The 22045-nt window shown below is 37.5% G+C and overlaps 1 protein-coding gene across 20 annotated transcripts in view; it reads right to left on the minus strand.

Annotated features, from left to right (window-relative positions):
• Window positions 1–4498: 4498 nt before the first annotated feature.
• Window positions 4499–22045, minus strand: part of BMAL2 (basic helix-loop-helix ARNT like 2) — a 42711-nt gene continuing 25164 nt past the window's right edge. For 7 of the 20 annotated variants that reach the window (XM_054200953.1, XM_054200943.1, XM_054200933.1 and 4 more), the window contains 8 exons: window positions 20878–21118; window positions 19818–19924; window positions 19073–19223; window positions 17801–17856; window positions 16893–16998; window positions 10200–10287; window positions 8385–8493; window positions 4499–6787 (listed from right to left, as the gene is read on the minus strand). In XM_054200953.1, coding sequence (XP_054056928.1) covers window positions 6651–6787; window positions 8385–8493; window positions 10200–10287; window positions 16893–16998; window positions 17801–17856; window positions 19073–19223; window positions 19818–19924; window positions 20878–21118 — 995 coding nt within the window. In that variant the 3' untranslated portion in view covers window positions 4499–6650. Of the gene's footprint in view, window positions 6788–8384; window positions 8494–10199; window positions 10288–11304; window positions 11467–12171; window positions 12505–12785; window positions 13242–16892; window positions 16999–17800; window positions 17857–18240; window positions 18404–19072; window positions 19224–19817; window positions 19925–20877; window positions 21119–22045 lie in introns of those variants that run through there. The other 13 variants (XR_008466353.1, XR_008466347.1, XR_008466349.1 and 10 more) reach the window with 13 other exon arrangements.

A 22045-nucleotide genomic window follows, 5' to 3' on the forward strand; every position in this document is an offset into this window, starting at 1 on the left:
GTTTACTAACACAAACAAGCCGTTCCAGCAGTGCAAGTTCCGCTCAGCACTGTGCCCAACCCCTTCCATATTGATAAGGTGAAGTTTCAAATTCTGTTTAGATAATCTATAGAAACCTAAAATCAACAATTTTGAAATGGGTTTGATTATTGTCGGAAAAGGCAGCAGCTGCATACTAGCCTAAGCAGGAAAATCATCCACTTGAAAATATGTTCCCCTCAGACTCCTATCAGTAATCCTCTTCACCATTTTTAAAGTTACTGACGCTTATGCTCATCACCAAATCTAAAACACCATTAAAGTGATTGTGATTACTTATCAGAATCAGTAAATACTTGGTTTAAATACAGCAAAGACGGAGAACAAACAATCCAGCCCCCTTTGCTTTATCACAAAGGAACTGACAAAGCACCATACCACAGCCCCACTCATGCAAGTATCTTGCTTGTAGCATGGTATAGAATTGCATTTTAGATTATTTATGTAAGTGGTTGTCCTGACTGTCCCTTTTTTTTTTTTTTTTGGTGAAGAATGTGCATTTTTCCTGCATCTGTATAACTGTATCTGGAGTTTCACTCCATTTGATCTTTCTGTTTATCTGCAAACTCCCACAATATTGGAGCGTTTCCCATGGCTTTCTACCAAAGCAACTACAAGAACTCTGGAATAATGACCTCTGATTTCCGAGATACAGAACACGTGTTTTTATACTGGAAACTTCAAGTTCCTTACAGAACTTGGATATAAAATGCCCTCAAGAGTTAAAACATACCACAGGAAATCAAATACATGGGGTTTTTTTGAAAAGGCTGTCTAGGAGCATGCTGTAAATTACTGTAATGAACCACAAGCAAGACAGCTCTGAAGAACTGTATGATTTTATTAAAAAGTTTTAAAGCTGGGGATCCATAAAGGGGGGCTGTCATAAAAACCTAAAGTCATGAGTAGCACAGAGACAGAAAGTAAGAAACAACTGTTTGTTGTTTCTTCCAGTACCAGAAGCAGCGATCCACAAATGAAGTAGTAATCTGCAGATGAAGCTATCAGGAGCCAGAACAGAGAAGTGTCTCTTCCCGTAATAGAGAGGAGGCCTGTGGCACTCCCCATTAAAGGAGTTTCAGAATACAAGTAGTTTCCGTGGGCCCACTGCAGGGGTGGTCAAATAGACACACTTGGAATAGACATCCTTCAGGGTTTACCAAATGGACAACCCAAATCAAGCTCAGGAACCTGCCCGAGCTGAAAGTGGTTGAAACAGCTGCTGTGCTTATCCTATTCTTAGCTGTCTTTAGGAGCCGGCTCACGTGCATTGCTGCCCACAGCAGAATGGGCAGTCTGTAATACCACAGCTGCTCTGATGTTCCACCGCAGAATGAAGTGCAACTAGCCCAGAGCCCTTCAGAACAAGTGTTTAGCAGCTGTGTCTTGCTGAAACAACACTAAATTCACCTGCCTGATTTTTTGATTTGTTTTGTGTTGGGTGTTTTGTTTCAGTGGCTTGTGTTGGGTTTTTGTTTGTTTGTGGGGATGTTTTTTCCCCTCTTTTTTTTTTTTTTAATTTTTTTAAGAGATTTACCATCTCTTCAACTATAACAAAACTGTTATGTGATACTCAAAACATTTGTCCAGAAAAAAAAAAAGGTGTATTCTTAAAGACCTGGTAAATCAAATGTATATAAAGTATAAGGGATTAAGAAACCAATTTGCTTATCAACCTATTTTGACAAGATGAAGTCTAAGGATGGAACCACTCTTGTAAAAGAATTTTTATTAATTCATCCTAAATTCTTTCTAAATCCCCAGTACTATTGTCTGTCTTCTCTACGATATAGCCCTAGCTGTAAGATTTATGAAAGAAGCAATCTTTGAAGTCAGATTTGTTGTTTAAAAGCATTGCATATTATCTGAGATATTGTATTGTTAAAGTTCTGCTCCTTGCTTTACAGTCTCCCTTCCAGAAACACACTGATATGCTTCATTGTTACTATTAATTATGTTATTTTCTCTCAGTTGTACCAAAGTTCCTTAAGCTTTGTAGGACAGATTACTGATGTCAGGTCAGGTACACTTGGGCTCTGTAAATGCTGGGGAAGAAAACTTTTACCACTCAGACAGGGCCAGCATTATGAGAGCAACCAACAAGGAAGATCTTTCCCACAAAACTTTTTATGATTTCCAAAGATTGTGTGTTTATTTCTAGAGGTTTTGACATGAGAACAACTGAAGGACAAAAAGTTACATGTATAAACTGCCTGAATAAATCAGGCACACTGCGGTACTTTATTCCCTTTTCTCTTCCATTTAACAAAAGCACTCCACAGAAGCCAACACAGAATATACACAACTCCCATGGCTTCTATTTTTTATTATTTTTTTTTCTTAAATGTAGTAGACTGCTATAGCTTGGCAGCTGTTTCACAGGATCTTGAGTAAGACAAGTTATAGACATGGATCTGCACCACTAAAACTGGCTACTTCCAAGGGACACGTGAATTTTTGTCACGTCTCAGGAATTCTGTCTTTTCCTCACCAGGAGTACAGGAAGTTTCTGAAAGCAATTAAGCCAGGAACAACGCAGCAAATTTAGTCATGACAGCCATCAGTCATGGTAAGGGGGATCTAGATGAACCTTCTAGAAATGAGGTGCACACAGAACGTGCCACAGCAGCAGAAGCTGTATTTCATCAGCACATTCACTACCGTACTTGTCTTTTTTGTGGATCCTCTAATTCTGCTGCTCTGAAACATGGTTTTACATCTTTTAACCTGCAAGAACTTATAACTTCAAGTATCCTCTTCACCTCCATATTTGTATAGAACAAAATAATTCTCATCAGGGATGTGGAAAAAAATTATCATCTTCAGAAAAGTCCTAAATGGCACAAGGCTTTCCAGCTGACGGTTACTTCCTGGAATTCCAGGAAATTTTACAAATTAACGTGATGAATGTCAACGTACAAAAAGGAAGCAAAAGACTAAGATAAAGAGGCCAGAAGTCAGGGCTTAGGGAGAAGTAGCATCACTTATACAAGAATAAATTCTTCATTTCAGTTGGGATCACGAACAGGAACACACTACTGTCAGCAACCACTTCAGGCTAATTTTAGCTTTTTGTGCTTGTGAGTAAGCCACATTTTCCAATACTCTAAAAAAAAAAAAAACAAAACAAAGCAAACAACAAACCAAACCAAAAACAAACTGTAAAAACCACAGAAAAGCCCAGAACTACAATGCACCACAGGAAAGCAACATGGACTGAAGCTCTGCTCTAGACCCATACAATAGCACTGTACTTGACTGAACACTCCAAGGGAATCCCAAGAAGCAATTACAATCGAAAGAGCACAGAAAGGTTTACCCCCTGCCCGCACAACAACAACTGTCAAGTATTGTTACAGGAAATGCACAAATTAAGGTTTAATATACTCACACCTTCAGGATTCACCACTGTAAAACACGATGGTATTCCGAGGCACTGTTTTAATCCAGTGTGCAACATGGCAGACTAGCCCTTCCTGCAGTCTAGCTCTGATCTAACGCAGGCTGGCGATAGGCAACTATCACCCACCACCCAGCCAGATCACCTTCTCCTTCCAATACCCAGATGGTATTTGTTTCTATCACATTTGTGTTCTCTTCTCCTGATTCTGAAAATTATTCTCTCATGTTTTCCTTTCAACACAGGAACTGGTTTCCCAAATAAGCTGCTGCTTATATCAGAACTCCTCTCCCATCAAGATTTTCTTATCTGTAACTCCATATGTGCTTGCAGTAACAAATTAGTTGACCCATCTCCAAGTATAATCTCAATAAATAATATGGCTTCTAAGAGTCTGTTTACACCTGCTTTATCACTTACCATACCTACCCCTGGCATGACTCTGTAAGAATTGTATTCATGTACTCTGTTTGCTTCTGATCAAACAGGCTCTTTCAGGTACAGCCTAAAGGTACTCTCCTTTCCAGAGATGGCCCAATTAAGCTGCAACAACAGGGGTGTTTAGTACCTAGAAAAATGCATGTTAGTTTGGATTACAACATTACCCTGGCTAGGGAATATCACCTTGAGCTACCAAAATCCACGTTAGTTCAACCTCCCCATTTATATTTTTAGGGAACAAGCCCGGGATCTGAAAACATGAGTACTTCATATTTAAATTCAGTATTAGGTAGAATTGTCAGCAGACTAACAGCAGTGCATCAAAATAACATTTTATTGACCTGATTTATCCACATCATCTGATAAACTGCACTATGCAAAAAAAAAAAAAAAAAAAAATCCTGTCCGTATCTTATTAGAATTGTATCGTTATACGAACAGAAATAAGCACATACTATCTCAACTGTATCATAAAGTATGTATTAATTTCATCATAAATATTTACAAGTGACACTTTTTCTTGTAAGACTGTTTTAAACCAGAAAAATTCACAAATAGTAAAGGGAGAATCTAATAAATAATTTGAGAGTCACAATATTGATCAATGACTGCAAAAGATTCAAAATTACATTTTTGTTTTTATTTTTTAGGGAAATCCAAGAAGAATCCAAAAATAGTGCTTTGACTCTAGACGGTTTTATAAGTCTTGTGAAATAATTAATATACTTCTTCAATAACAACATCTGCACCATTTTCAAACAGTTAAAAAAAGAAAGTATGTGAGGAAAGTCTGTATAATTTTAAGTTATTTATTTACTCATTTATCGGCATTAGCTACAGCATTTCTTGTTTTATTTAGAATTTATTTCTAGAATAAAATAGACAAAAGAAAATAGATTTTACAACGGCAAAAAAATGAAATTCTCAAGTTTCATTTATACAAGAGGAATTCTATCACTTCTTAGAAAGTACCTGTTTATTTATTTCACTTTGCTCCATGATACAGCCCAAAATTCATTTTCTGTGAAGAAACAGAAAAAATTATTCTAATAAATCTAGAGAACAGATAATTTTGGCCCCATGTCTGGAAAAAAAAAAATTTGAATGCAGGAAATAACATGCAAATTAAATGCAAAAAAATCTATAGAGTTAAAGAAAAAAAAAAATCAATCCAACATGCCATTCTAGGAAACCTGGACAAGATGTCATCAAAAAATTCATCACTTGCAAAACGATTCATATGTATAAGATACAAAGCTGCTCTGTCAAAACATAGGAAGTCAGGGGATGACAAAATCATGTATTCAGTCAGGAAAGGGCAGTTGTCCAGCAGTAGAATTGTGACATCTAGTGGCTACCACACCTATTTGTTCACAGACTGCAGCCTTCGTAAAAAGATCTGAACCAGGCTGCCTATCGCTCACCCTTGGCGGTAAAACAAATGCAATAGTGTTTATAGTGGTGCTTGTGTTTAAATGTCTGTATTAACAATATGCACACGTATCAAATATCTTCGAATGCCTTCCTTTCATTACCCAAATTTAAAAAAAAAAAAAAAAGAAAAACAACAGAAAAAAATGCTTTTATGATATATATCAATGCAAAAATTTGTCTAAACCTTTAATACTAGAGATAAAAAGATCTACTTAATATATTAATGCTAATAGGTTGTATTAGAACTATATAAGTGCCATGTTCTTGACTAATTTGCCTAAGTATGATACAATTCTTCCAAAAGCTGTCTCCCAAAAGAAGACCATCCTATATAGCATTTACGTACAGACAGCACTATATTACACAAATATTACAAAAAGTCACAGACTCAAGCAATAGAAAATCAAGCTAATCCCTCCAAAAACATAGAGACTGTAAAAGCTACTATAGAATTTTAACATTTTTTTCACTAATAGACAGTGCTAGCCTCATTCTGGAACCAAGACAATCTATCCAAACTGCTCTAGTTCATAAAATAACCTGTGATGAGATCGAAGTGCTTTATTACAGTTACAGCATTACTTTTCTTAGGTTCTATGCACTGCCCCTCTAATAATACTTTACAAATAATACAAAATAGTAATCAACCTTTTGTTGCTCTCTTATCAGGTTTGCATGCTGGGGAAGTGACTTATTTTTCTCAAAACCTTCTCTTCTGATTGTTATGTTGATCTAATTAAAATCCTTGCTGCCAGAATTGTATGCTTTATTTTCCCTTTTGACTACAAAAACTGCACATCTGAAAAGGGCAAGGAATCACAAACTGCATCATTTGATAATTACAATACCTTATTTTACAACTGTAGTGTATGCAAATCATCATTTCAATGAAATTTAATAGTTACAAATGTCCTTAAACTGTAAGTACAGTAGGTTCTATAGAAAATAACATGGCTGATCAATATTCTACCACTTGAAACAAAAACAATAAATAAAAGCTTAAGTACTAAAACTAAGAAAAAGTATTCCTATACATTGCACAGTACCTTTTGGTTAAAGCTTCTTAGCAAAAATATAGTAATGTGTTTTAAGCATTCCAGTTACAGATGTTTCAATATTAAAATTTCAAGGTTTCCCCATCATGAAAAAAATATTGCATTTTTCCATAGGTGCAGCAGAAACTGTCTCTCTCTGAACAAGGCTTCAGTCTTTAAAAATATATAGACAGTAAGTACGAATTCAAATGAAACATTAAAAAACTATATTACAGTACTGAGGATGTACGGTTATTGTGCATTACTGATTTTACATTCCTTCTTATTTTGAAAAAGCAAAACTAGAGAGCCCATTGTATATCACTGAGTTCAGCTGGATCCCCAAGTCCTCCATCAGCCTCCAAGTAATTCATAAGAGCTGTCATAGCAGTGTCATCATTTTCACATATCGCGTCAAAGTCCAGTTGAGAATTACCACCTATAAAATTATTAAAACATTACTGTATGCAGTAAAAAGCATGACAAATAAAGTAACTTTCAAAACCTATTTGCTTTTAAACAGCACCTTCCTTTGTAGTCGAGGCAAACAATTATATTTAAATGTAAAAAAAATAAATAAAAATCAAGTAATAGAAATAACGGCTGTCTGCAGACACATGTAACTTGATTTAAGAAGGCTTAAGTCTTGCCAATCCACTGGACTACCTCCAACTGCCAGCTAATAAAACCTGTATCCATGCAGTGACATTCATGTCACTGAAGCAGAAAAACTGCTTTCTATTTCATGTCGCCTTACTGGGAAATACAGTCATGCACCTGAATTCTCATTTGATGTACTATGCTGGATGAATGCCTGAAACCTTACAAGTTACTACGCGTTAGCTCTAGAAATCAATACCTTGCTATACCCTTGCCTTTAACAACAGTAAAGTAAAATGCTTTACCTCAAGTATCAATGAAAAATGTTTCCTTGCCTATCTTAGATAAATGTTGTTGCTTTTTTACATTTTTTTTCTAAACCCTTATTTGAAGATTAGCCTCTTTTTTTTTTTTTTTTTTTAAATATAAAGGGCTCATAGCTAAACTGGAAGAGAGCTATAGGTTTAAAATAAATAAATAAATCCCTTATAACCGAAATAAAAGAGGGAGACAAAATTTTCTAAGAATTGAAGTACAGGATAAGGATAAACATTGCTTTTATAGCACTTTGCCTTTTATGTTTATGAGGGAGTGTAGTGATAGGATGAGGGGTAACAGTTTTAAACTGAAAGAGGGGAGATTTCGATTAGACATTAGGAAGAAATGCTTTACCGTGAGGATGCTGAGACACTGGAACAGGTTGCCCAGAGAAGCTGTGGGTGCTCCTTCCCTGGAAGTGTTCAAGGCCAGGCTGGATGGGGCTTTGAGCAGCCTGGTCTAGTGGAAGTGGAAACCTAGTCCCTGCCCAGGGCAGGGGGTTGGAACTAGATGATCTTTAAGTTCACTTCCAACCCAAACCATTCTATGAGTCTATGTTAAAAATAATACACTAGCATTCTCCTCTTACAAGACCAGTGCCCTGGTTTGAATTATCCTATATCCAGACAAACTGTTGCCTTAGCGCATGCTTGGAGGATGGGAAAGGAGAAAAAAAAAAAAAAAATTTCTTTCTGAAACATTTTGACTAGCCCTTTGTATTGACTACCATAGCTTGCAGTTAAGAAAGAGATAAAGTCCTAAAAGGACAATGGTTCACAAATTACAACCAGTTCCCTTACAATGCACTGAAATTCTTTTTCTTACCCATCTCTCTTTTCTGGAGACAGAACTAAAAAGTACCTAATTAAAACTGTGGCATGCAAGAATGCAATGGTAAACCTCTGTTACAGGATGTTATTTTTGTCATGAGATTCATTCATTGATCAAATTTTGCTGTTTGCCTTCCAGTGATAACACATCTGTTTTGTGAAGTGGTGCACTCTGTTTTGTGAAGCACCACATCTGGTTGTGAAGTGGTGCACTCAAAAATTACACCATTTATCAGAAAAGTTTCCCCCTGCAGCCCCCAAAATATCCCCAAGAGAAAGAAATCTTACTGAGGAGAGGTTCATTATTGGGAAATGGAATAGCACCCTGGTTTTGTTCTGAAGTCTCTAGAACTTCTGCTTCTGAAGGACATAACTGAATCAACTCTTTATTTGGCACCTGAAAGAACAGAAGTAGTAAAAGGGGAAGAGTTAAATCCTAAATGTAGTCACAATTATTACGTTACAGAAACATTATAAATTGCTATCAAAGTATTAAGAACTAAATAGACTAAAGGAAAAATACGCATCAACAGGCAGATCTACTACATTTAAAAAGAATTTTTTTTACAGGTTCACATAGCACTGGCCTTGGCTTAAATAAAAGGTGTTACTTACACATCTATCAAAGGTACTTCACAGTGATAGCATCTGCTTTATTGAGGGTTTAATTCAATATTCAACAAATAAATCCAGCACAACAAATTGTACTGGTACGTATACTTTCCATTTCTATCCATATTGCCAATGTTGACACATTCTAGCTAAAAGATAATAAAAAGAGCTCGTACCTCCCATGTTCTCTATGCATTAAACGATATGAATTATAAACTTTTATCTTTTCTATTATTTTGCATCTTGTTACCATCATGATAAAAATTTAAGTAGTTTTAAATTCCTTTTTCCAAAGCGCAAAAAGTAGGCTAGCAACAACAGAGATAATAGTCATCCTAACCCAAACATACCAGGATTTCCCCCCCCCCGCCATTTGTTTCATGTAACACATACATACAATTTAGCAGGATAGACTTCTTGGGTTGCCTGACTTGCGTATATTCTACTAGGAAATTAATAAAGTTGAAATGCTTTACAAAAACATTTTAAGAACAAATGGGATACCAAAGCACAGAATAAAGAAAAACCTACAACGAATACAATGAAGTTATCCTTATGATGAGATGCTGCATGATTTAGAGTTCAGTATATATAAATCAACAAACTCTTAGGGAGAAAGACCTGTAGTAAGGCAGGGGAGAACTAATCGGAAAAAAAAAGGATGAAGACAAAACAATCCCTAGTCCAGAAGAGTATTTTTTGGAAACGAAAATTGCAATCGGAAGATAAACTGTCTTTAAATTGAAAGAAATTTACATTCAAACAAGTGCTGATAAAGAAGGAAACATTTGTTCAGACAGTGCACAATATCCAACATGCCATATACTTAGGTAAAAAATACGTTAGTTATTCCGTAGCTAAGATCAATAACTATGACAGTTATAGGTTGCGGTGTTACCAGCAATACTAGATGAGGAAAACAGAACATTCTATCAATTTTTAGAAGATTACTGAAATACATTCAAAGTAAAAATTTTAAACATTTCAAAGCTGAGAACATACAGCATAGATTTTTAAAAGGGTCTTCAAGAACATTAAGATTAAAAGTAGAAGTGAGAGAAAACAAGAACTGGTATTTTATTTAGGTTGTCAAACTGAACAGGTGGAAACACTTTTACTCTCCAACAGCTATTTAGCAAAAGTTTTAATGTAATTCCAAATCCAGAAGAGTCCTCATCCCACAAATCACACTTAGATTTAGCATATTTGTAGAGCTTCAGCAGAGATCCTAATAATTAAGTGGAGACTACAGTTCTCTCAGCCTCGGGAATAGCCCCTTAAGGCTTGATCTGATGGCCCCATAAATGAGGTTGGAACTTCCGCTGCTGTCACATCTCTCAAAAGACTTTCATAGCTGCCAGGTAGTTGGCAATACCTTACACATTCTCTCACAAAAACATAGGACAGGGTAATTTGGTTGGAACATAGGCTTTGAGGTACCTGACGTTAGCCTTTTACTCTTAGATTTTTACAGGCAGGTGACATACTTACATTGCTACAGTTTACAGTTAAAGCTGGAGAAGGTGACTTTCTCAAGAGATGTGATGGACTTAACTCCCCAGATGGTGAAGAGTGCAACCTAAAATTGTACATGTTTAGTTGATTTACCAAGTCACATTGATCATAAACTGAAAAATAGCCTATTTTGTGTTGCAGAACCCACCAGACCTCCCCAGTGATGAAGCACGAGCCAGCTAATCTGAGACAATGTTGTCTTCAATTCTCCTAAAGATTCTAAATTCTCCTGCTCCAAGTTTTGATAGCACAAAAAGCAGAAGAGATCAATAAGGCACTGGGTCATAATTACTTGAGCACATTTTTATTTTTCTGCTGAATCACCAGCACTGACAGACCAAAGAGTAACAGGTTTCAGAATTATGCACACTGGGACAAATAGGTACAATTCAAATACATATACAATACAGACAACATAAGGAAGTTCTCCTAAATGGTGGAGGGAAAACAACACATCCTTCTAATGCTCCCTCCACTATTAGTTTGTTATACCTGTCTCTCCATGTTTTCATAAAATTCCAACTAAAAGTAAAGACTGCTTGTTTGTTACCAGAATTCTTTTGAGGTACCGCACGTCCTCCCTCACCAAACACGCCAGATATGAAACTAACAGTGAAAATGTCATACCAGGGCCCTTTGGACAGCTTGCTCCCATCTCCCCCCGCTCTTCCTGACTCCCAAAGCACAAAGCTATAGAAGAACTGGGGCACTCTGGATGCTTCTGCTTCCATCACTTACTCAGACCCAAAATGTGATAAGGGATTGGAGGAAAGATAGAAAATAAGTGAATAAACAGCCTTTCTTGAATAAGTTGAGTTATTTGTGTGGAATATTCGTTATTAGTTCCCTACATTCCAATATCCAATGCATCATTTGAAAAGCAGTACTGCCATTTCCAAAAGCTGGGACAGAAATTCCAGACTGAATAGATTTATAGCATTTCTATAACTTAAATGCTTATTAATCAGGTGCTAATTCAATTCAGATATGCTTGTAAATAGAGCTGTAGGTATAGTCCTGAATTTTTTAAAAAATACTTGGTGATGCCTGATGCACAGCTGGAGAACCATCTGTGTCTTACCGATATTAAAAAAATGCAGAGAGCAGACTGAGGTAGTAAACGCTCTCATCCGGTTGGATAAAGCGTGTAGTCACAAAGGTACTTGATGAAAAACAGCTGGTGTTAGGCTCTGTTGATCACTCTTGTCTTATTTTTACTGCGTCAGTGCGTGCAAGATAGTAGCTTGATTTCATACAAAAGAAAAATGAACGAATAGTATGAAGTTCTACTCTTCGGCTGGAAAAAATACAGCATTGTTCCTAGCAACAACTCTGGAAAAACTGAGCTACATCTGGGTGCAAGCAACTACATCAAGACATCTCCAGAAATATTCAGTCATTACTGATGAGGCCTTAAATGGCCAACTGCATTTGTGAACACCTCTTCCTCTTATAGAGACAAAACCTAGTTATTTTCACCCAAGATGTGGGTGTAGGCTGTAGGATGAATATGATGCCAAAGATCCCAGCTACACAGTGCAACTGCTCCCTTCCATAGCTGGCTTCTTTTCAGAACTGCACTTTCTTCGGACACGGAGTTTACCTTATTCTGCATGACTTTTCTCTTAACCTTTTCTTTCATCTGCATAGCGACTTCTTGGGCTATTAGTTTCAGCACAAGTTTATTTCTCAATTTCCAGTGTCCACGGACAACTAAGATCACTGAAACAAACACACTTGCACAAGACTAAATGTGGCTGATGAAGCCGTCACGCAAAACATTTTTCCTTCCAAAATGTTGCGACATTCAGTCTGTTAGCTGAGAAATGAGATAACTGTTCCCAAAGAAAGCAACATAATGCTGTTTCATTTAATAAACAGCGTTCAAGATGTGAACATAACTGGGAAAAACACCAAGTTCAATCAATGACTTGAAGAATAAGACTACCTGATGCAGCTTCTTGAAGCATGCGCTGATCACTGCCAGTACCTCCACAAGTATTTGTCCTGGAAAGTTGTTGTTTGAATCCAGAACTTGAATCCAGTTCCAGTTCCAGTCTCCTAGCAGCCTCACTTTTTAAATTAGAAGCATGTCTGAACTATCACTGTGATCTTCCTGAAAAGATGTTTTGGTAAATCAAACAAACTGGGGCAAACATCCTGTTGCCTTAAACTGCTGCTCCATAAAGGAATAAAGCCACGCTTTCATTACCTGATGAAATCAAGGCATCTCCAAAATGAATCTCTGACAGATATGGAGTTATGCATTATGAGCTTCAAGCTTACAATAGGCAGACAAACAGAAAGAAAATTATGCCAGTGTTAGTACTATGGAAGCTGAACTTTTTGATAAATAAGCTCAATTTCTGTAAGGTCTGTAGTGGACTAGAAAACTCCATTCTTCTTTTGGGATCAGGAAGTTTATGAAATAATAGACATTCCTCTGAAATATCCCTCAGTCATACCTGCCTCAACTGTACAGCCGAATTCCATTTAAACAGAGTAAAAAAAAAAAAATAAACCCATTCTTACAAAAAAGATTCCCCCAAATTAATTCAGTACCATAATCTCCTCTCCAAATTCCACAATTCTGTCTGTTGTAATGGATTCTTCTGTTTCCTAAGATTAAAACAGATAGACTTTGCTCTTTTGCAACCTGCTGAGCTGTCACACAACAGGAGTAATGGTTTGGTTTGATCTTCATACAAGACTTATAAAATTTCCCTCTGTTGCTTAGGAAGATACTGCTCCTGAAACTGTTGCCTCTGTAGCAATATGAAGAGAAAGAGCATTGTTTGCGGTTCTTAAAAACACAAATACCAGAACTTTCAAGGGATAGCTTTGAAGAAAACTTTCCCAGGAATGCATTCATTCTTTCATCATTCAGCAAGTTTGTTATTCATTTACTTCATAAAACTGGCTTCCTTAAGCTGATGACATGTATGCTCACATGGATGAGCATTTTCAGCAAAGTTCAGGTGATCTCAATCAAGAACATCACACAGCTGACTGAAGTGCCTAGAACAGAGTCAAATTAAGCTCTTGGGTCATGCCTGGATATTAACTGTTCAGAGATGAGAACGTTTGCCAACTTAATTCAGTCTTCAGAAGGATATAATAAAAAGTGATTCTCCTTCCCTCTATTGATGGTACTGATCATCAGACTTAAACAATGGTATTACCAAAATGTAACATGCCATCTTCGCTGTTAAGGATATCACGGAATCTTCAGAGTTGGAAGGGACCTCTAGAGATCATCTAGTCCAACTCCCCTGCTAGAGCAGGATTGCCTAAAGCACATCCCTCAGGGCTGCATCCAGGCGGGTCTTGAAAATCTCCAGAGAAGGGGACTCCACAACCTCCCTGGGCAGCCTGTTCCCGTGCTCTGTCACCCTCACTGTAAAGAAGTTTTTCCGTGTATTTGAACGGAACTTCCTATGTTCTAGCTTGTGCCCATTGCCCCTTGTCCTGTCGCTGGGAACCATTGAAAAGAGCCTGGCTCCGTCCTCCTTAAACCCACCCTTTAGATACTTGTAAACATTAATCAGGTCCCCCCTCAACCTTCTCTTCTCCAGGCTAAAGAGTCCCAGCTCTTTCAGCCTTTCCTCATAAGGGAGGTGCTCCAGTCCCATAATCATCTTGGTTGCCCTACGCTGGACTCGCTCCAGTAGTTCCCTGTCCCTCTTGAACTGGGGAGCCCAAAACTGGACACAGTACTCCAGTTGTGGCCTCACCAGTGCAGAGTAGAGGGGAAGAATGACCTCCCTCGACCTACTGGCCACAGTCTTCCCTATGCAGCCCAGGATGCCATTGGCCTTCTTGGCGACAAGGGCACACTGCTGGCTCATGGATAATTTGCTGTCTACCAGGACCCCCAGGTCCTTCTCCTCAGAGCTGCTTCCCAGCATGTCCGCCCCTAACATATACTGGTGTTTGGCATTCTTCCTTCCCAGGTGCAGGACCCTACACTTGCTTTTGTTGAACCTCATTAGGTTCTTCTCTGCCCAGCTCTCCAGCCTGTCCAGGTCACGCTGGATGGCAGCACGGCCCTCTGGAGTGTCGACCACCCCTCCCAGCTTGGTATCATCAGCAAACTTGCTGAGGATACACTCTGTCCCCTCATCTAGGTCATTAATGAATATATTGAACAAAATTGGTCCAAGTATTGACCCCTGAGGGACACCACTCGTTACGGGCCTCCAACTGGACTCTGTGCCACTGATCACAACCCTCTGAGTTCTGTCACTCAGCCAGCTCTCGATCCACCTCACTGTCACCTCGTCTAGCCCATACTTCCTCAGCTTCCTAATGAGGATGTTATGGGGGACAGTGTCAAAAGCCTTGCTAAGGTCAAGGTAGATGACATCTATGGCTCTCCCCTCATCCAACCAATCCGTTATAACATCATAGAAAGCTATCAGATTGGTCAGGCATGATTTGCCCTTGGTAAATCCATGCTGACCACTTCCAATAACTTCCTGTTCCTCTATGTGTTTGGAGACGACTTCCAGAATGAGTCGCTCCATTACCTTCCCAGGGACAGAGGTGAGACTAACCGGCCTGTAGTTCCCCGGGTCCTCCTTCTTGCCTTTTTTGAAGATTGGAGTGATGTCAGCCTTCCTCCAGTCCTCAGGCACCTCTCCTGTTCCCCATGACCTTGCAAAGACAATGGAGAGTGGTCTAGCGATAACATCTGCCAGCTCTCTCAGCACTCGCGGGTGCATCCCGTCAGGGCCCATGGATTTATGAATGTCCAGCTTGGCCAAGTGGTCTCTGACCCGGTCCTCCTCAACTAAGGGAAAATCTTCCTCTCTCCAGACCTTCCCCCTTGCCTCCAGGGTATGGGATGCGTGAGGGACGGCTTTATCAGTGAAGACCGAAGAAAAGAAGGCATTCAGTAACTCTGCCTTCTCTGTGTCTTCCACCACTAGGGCACCCATCTCATTCATCAGTGGACCTATATTTTCCGTAGTTTTCCTTTTTCTGTTGATATACTGGAAAAATCTCTTCTTGTTGTCTTTAACTGCAGTGGCCAAGCTGAGTTCTGATTGAGCTTTGGCCCTTCTAATCTTCCCCCTGCATAGCTTTGTTATATCTTGATAATCCTCATAAATTGCTAAGCCCCTTTTCCAGAGAATGTAAGCCTTCCTTTTTTCCCTGAGGTCCAGCCAAAGCTCTCTATTTAGCCAGGCTGGCCTTCTTCCCCGTCAGCTCGTCTTTCAGGACATGGGGATGGCCTTCTCCTGTGCTTCTTCTTCAGTCCTTTTTTCTTGCCAGTGCTTTTCCTCCTCCTTGCTGGATAATCCCAGCAACGTGACAACATGCAGAGGTTGTTAAATCAAATATGATTTAATTTTTTTTTTTAAAGTAGCAATCTTTTCATCCCATCACAACTAAAGTGTTTATTCTTTTCGTCCTTTCATTGAAAATGAACGATTCCCTGTGCAATTTGCCTATCTTAGTAAAGAGGTGAGAATTCATTCTTGGAAGGCGATTCCAAAATACTGGAAATAGAGTAAGAAACATCTACCACTGTCACCCATCACACTCTTAGGCTCTGACCACAGTTTTTACTGGTTCAGAAAATTAAATACTGCCTTCTGATGAAGAGAAAGCAGAGAAGACAACCATATTGCAAAGCATATTGCAAAGAGATAATATGTAATCCTGGACTTCAGCATGGATTTATGAAGGGCGGGGGGGGGGGGGGGGAAATCACACTTAAGCAAGCTACCAGCCTTCTACAAGGAAGTGACTAGCTTGGAGGATGAGGAGATAGCATTGGATGTTATTCACTTCGACTTTAACAAAGCTTTTCACACTGTTTCCCCATAACATCCTCACAGACAAGCTGATGACTCAGACTACTACTGAACAGCGGAAGCTGACTATGCTATGGCGTTGTACGTACAGATTGGAGGACAAGATGCTGGAGTGCAGCCGTGCAGAAAGTATAAGTAAATCAAGCACCACTGTGGGTGCACAACACAAAAAATACATATCTTCACATTAAAATTATGTTTCTTCCTTTCAAGTTCCTTAGCTATGCTGTGTACCTGCTAAAACTACTAAGTTTTAAAACGGTCAATCTTTAATTAACAATTTGAATCTTTTACGGATTCCCATTTGGGATGACGCAGCAAATTTTTTTTTTTAATCTGTGGCTGGGTATTGGGAAGGAATTGTGCTATGACTTTAGTCTACATTCAGGATAATCAGGAAAGGGACAAGACAGGCTACAAAATTGCTCCGCTGGGGACTGTTTCAAGGAAAGTTTTCCTAGCGGAGTGATACTATCAGAAAAATATAAACACTAGTCACAAACAACTGAGTTTCCATTCCCAAATGGTTTATCTACCTATTTCAACATCATGTGAAGAAGCTGCATTACAGTAATGCTTTTGAAGTCATAGTTAAATTATACTTTTATTAACAGAGGAAATAGCATGCCCAGAACAAAACTATTTATCAACACCAGTGATGTGTTCTGTCATGCATAAGATTAACATTAGGTTATAATTGTCAGCTCATAACGCCACTACTCAAGCTAAAAATATTTTATACATATAACACAATAAAAATTAAGCTTGAACAACCTCCACATAATCACGTGTAACTCTTCTCTATCTTTACTTAAAAGCCTAATGTATGATGTCAAGCGTTTATTACCTTTGCAATTCTAATATTTCATTTGCAATTTCGGTTCCTATACTTCCAGCACCAAGAACTGTTCCAGAGGACATTCCAGGTACGCTTAAAGACTGTTTTGCAGCATCTACAGTTAAAAAAAACAAAATAAAACCTTAAGTTTGTAGCAGTTTCATTACGCAGCAAGGAACAATCACCTCAAGGATTAATTTTAAAGCAGTTTTTGTTCTATATCTCTAATTTTCAGAAATTAAATTCCTTAACACTAACGCAAGAGGGGCAGTGTTGTCTCATTTGAAATATAAAGGTGATTAATACATTTGTGAAAATTGCTGCTATCCAGTAATGAAATGAGCTTTAATCATTACCACCTCCGTTCTCTCTCACAGACAATGCAAGGCACATGAGAAAAAACACTCTTGGATTTTTCACAAACTGAAATCAGTTATTAAACCCAACAATTTCAAAAGCAAAAATAAAAAAAAACAACTTATAGCAAGATGACAAAACAGCATGTAGAAATCAGAATCTATGCATAACAGAAATATATTACAAAATATATATCAATATCAGTATCACCCTATATTCTATTGGTAAACTCAGACAGTACACTTGCATTTCTTCAGAAAACCAGGCAAAATATGAAGAGGGTCTGTGACAGAAGCATAATATCCTATCTACCAAAATCGTAGCGATAGCAGAAGCTGCTAGAAGGAAAACACATACTATAAGCCCTTCTGATCACAGTTATGTGAATAATATGAATCAGGATGCCATAACTAGGAATTGTCACAAGACTTATCTTTAAAAAAATCAATCCTTCCTTGCACAACAACCTAGAATAAAAAAATTCCTGGACTGAATAAATCTAAATGTGTAATGATTGATCAAGAGATGCACCTATGATGCCTGTAAGAAGCAACACTTGCCTTCTGCCGGCTGGGAACCGTGGGGGACCTGTTCTTCAGCTGACTCGTTATGACCTCTGAGATTTAAATAAATAAATAAAATAAATAAATAAATAAAACCCAGCAAGTTTTCCAAAGGCAAAACCCAGCATATTTATGTTTGATTTCAACAATAATTTACACAGAGTAGAAACTACCATCCTCAAACCAGTAAAAAAAATAAGATACTCCTCACATCTTTCAGTGTTCAATCCTTTGTCCTGTTGTTTCTGATGCACTGGGTGAAATATTAATTTCCACTTATTTTCCAAAATAAAGAAGAAAGGCCAATATAGTTGTCTGTGTTCCATGATAAGGGAACACAGCTACTATTTTTGCTCCTAGGAGGGAGACCAGTTAATCAGAAACAACTGCTGTAAGGACAGGTCAGTGGCTACCTTCTGCCAGCAGCTGCTGCCTACCTTCCCTCCTCTAGACAGCTGCAGATGCCCAGATCTCCAGGGCAGGCAAAAGCGGCCTTTGGCTGTTGGGCAGCATATACCATCTTAACTGCTCTTCTCTGTCTTCTTGAGGAAAAAAGGATATGGGCAGAACAGGTGGGTGATGTTGACTGAAGATATGAACCTGTTACAGAATGGGTAAAAGGCCCCCTTGACAACTTGGTTTCATGGAAATAAAATCCCCTCTGTCTCCCTCTCAAAACCCCAGTCATTGGCAAAGATCCTCAGCATCATTGGAACAATCCAAATTACAGCCCCATTGCAAGGCACAGAGAACAAAAAAGAAGAATTAAAAATAAAGAACGAAGAATTTAGGCTCCTTCCTTGCAATCAATTTGGAGGGTACCTTTTTGTCCTGCCTTACATTTCTACAATCTATCAATTATGCTTCTCAACATTCTGACATATGGTAGGTAGGGTAGCACTTAAAATTGGGGCAGCTGATACATGCAGTCTTGTAAAGCTCAGAGGGAAAAGTAAAACTAATTTCACATTTCCATTTATTTGTATCTACTTTTCTTAAACAAACCCCTTCCCTTCTTCCTTTAATAAAGAAACTCTTTCACCTTATTTTTTCTACTGGAAACAGCAATTTTCAGGGTTAAATACACAACTTAAGCCTGAAATAAAAATAACTGGTAAACGCAAAAAAAAAAAATGTTCTTCCAGGTCACTCAACTAGTTTTTGTGCAGTGTTGATATTTTCTAGTCATGTTCTTCTTAAATAGTTTGCTTTCTGTTAATGGTAATTAAGACAAAAATAACATGGGAATTCATATAATTAATTACTTACAATACCACAGTGTTGTTTGATACGATGTACTCCAGTTCTTTGGTCCACGGATTCGTGAAACTAAACCACTGACTTTTTAAAGTAACAAAAGTCCCATCCTTTGCTCTAAATTTGTAGGAATTTGTAAATACTTTTTCTTTATTCTGCAACACTAAATAAGAAAAGAAAGTTGTAATCACCATATTTATACTTAGAAAGATAAAGTTAAAAAAAAAAAAAGAAATCTGTTTTATAGCATCATAAAACCAGAATGTTTTTGATGGCCAGAAATACAAATTAAATGCCAGAAGAACTGACAGGACAGGACCCCTGTTAAAAATCAAACTACAGTTTCATTAATGTTATCAATCTTAAATTAAAGCCCGAGTACTCAGTAAACCACTACTAGGGAGACACCTGACTTGGTGAACTTTCATAATCAGTGTCTTTAATTACATGATTAGGCACATTTGATCTCCAGGACTCCTTTGTCATTCTTATAAACAATTGAAGCAGGGGGTTGAAAGAAGCACTAACATTATTCCCTTGCAATTAAAGCACTGCACCAAGATCAAGACAACAGATGTTTCTCCCTGCTTTTATTACAAGCTTTATGCGGGTATCTCTTAATGCAGACATAGAAAAGGACAATGCTAAGATTATTTAATTTTATTAATTCTCAGCTTCTAGTTTTTTTATTTGTACTGTTTTCACACAACAGTTACATGTAGTTATACGTAGTCTGGGAGGACCAATTACTTTGTACCTTCTTTATGTTTTTCAGCCAGATGATTGTGATCATCTTGATGGCAGTACTCGTAACAAGAAGTTCCTAGAAGCTCTTGTGGCAGATACCCTAAAATTGCTGTTGCACTGTTAGAAATAAAAACATGAACTACAGCGGATTCAAACAATCGCAAAGCTTGTTTTCTTCAGTATCAGATAAAACAGAAAAATTAATATTTAAAGAAACAGATGCTCGTGTTCATGTTTGGGAAAAAGATACAGCATAAGTATAGCTCTAAAACAACTGGAAATATTATTCACTGCAAATTATCCATTTGCAATGAATGGCAATTCAAAGACAAAGTTTAAATGTGCAAAAGACAAAGTGTTTAAACGTGCAAACCACATGTGCACACAAAATATTCATGATCGTTAGGTCTTCCTCATTAGCCAATCAGAGTACTGGTCATACATAACGAGTCATTCAAAATATTTTGTAGCTGAATTTTGCTCTGCCTCTTTAAGGAATAGGTTTAAACTGATACGTTTAGATGAAAGACAAGATGATTGAAAGCAATAAAAAGCTTCCAGTGACAATAATGAAATTAAAAATGAAAAGTGGTAACTCAGTCTATACAATAAATAAAAGTCTGCTTTAGAAAGTTCAGAAGATAGGAGCATTGCTTTCACTTCTAATGAAACAATTTGGTACCTCATTGAGACATAATGTATGTGTTCCAAATAGTAAGATTTTAAGAAGTTGTAGTTGTTGGTTAAGTGTTTATTACTTAAGTCATATGCATAGCTATGAAGCTCTAACTTGAGATTTTTCTTTATGAATAAGTACATCCGTGCATTTTATGACATATCTTGCTAGCTCATCTTTTCCTATAGAATACTCTTACATTTATACAGAACGTTTTATGTTTGACAAAAAAACAAAGCCCAAGTACTGACAGATTCAGAATGAACTGCTTCCTGTGTACAGCACCTAGAAATTCTATCCTGCTTGAGAAATTACAGTTCTGACAGAAAGTATTAGAAAATTTAACTAGTGGTGCTATTTTCATTTTCTTTTCATTAAAGAACAAAATGCTTACCGCTGATCTACGTAAACAAATTTTCCATCCATGGCAAATCGTGTAACAAATTCTGTTGCTTTGACTTTTATCTCTCCACTCTTTTGTGGAACAATATAAGGGTGTAACCTCCCAATTGCAACAAGACAGTTAAAATTACTATTGTCCTTTTCTACATCATTTTCTTCTTCTACTCCCACCTCATTAGGAGGCCAGTTCTTCATATAACCAGTACAGTGAATGGTGCAGTATCTTCTGTGATCTAATAAAAAGAAATGAAATAAGAAGCAGTTACGGTTCAAAAAGTAAACTGAATTACTTTTTTTAACTCTGTTTACCATCAGACCAGCAACTATATTGTATGCTTACCCACAACAACTGTACAAGACTATAGATAATTTTACAGAGTATTTTTTAGTTAATTTTGTACTGCTTATTTTGGCTTACCTGGAGAGAGTGCTTCTAACGCTATGTAAGATTTGGGAAGATAAGTTTTAAGTGTCGGCAGTTCAAACACAGTTTAACAGAAAAAAACCAACAGTCTGGTAACACACAAATCACTTTTTTTTTTTAATATAGTTTCATATGTATTGTAAATTAAAATAAACTAGAGAGGCACTCTGTAGATTCCAAATCAATTTACCTTTTGTGAACACAATGATCTTAACATATGCTTACTGCAATTGCTAAAAGAATCAGTCAAGAGAACAACCCAAAGAAACCTAGCTTATTTTCTTATTTATCTTAGGCTTCTAATTCTCTAATTTTCTGTGAATACAAATATTTAAAAAGTCTTAAATTACAGCGTACACTGTAATTTATTTCTATGGCTGGTAGACTCTTTGCTGCCTATATAACATGCAAACACTCACATACGCATCAAGGCACAGAGATGACATTGTGTGTCCTACGGTAACTATCTTTCAAAAAAATTGACAAAGTATTCTTGATATCTGTATTCTGAACAAATTACGCTTTACATAGAATTGACTGCATTAATCCTACCAACTATGGAATACACAACTGTAAAATGAAAAACTGAGTTACCCTACTCTGACTTTGTCACAGTTTCTCAGATTATCAAGGTGCCTTCCCTCAATACTACTCTCCTGGGAGACATTTATACAAGTTAAATTCTTATCTCACCAAGTTAGCCAGCACATACATTAAGTGAGACTGAATTCTATTT

This window comes from Rissa tridactyla, chromosome 1, assembly GCF_028500815.1.
Source record: "Rissa tridactyla isolate bRisTri1 chromosome 1, bRisTri1.patW.cur.20221130, whole genome shotgun sequence".
Lineage (NCBI taxonomy): Eukaryota > Metazoa > Chordata > Aves > Charadriiformes > Laridae > Rissa > Rissa tridactyla.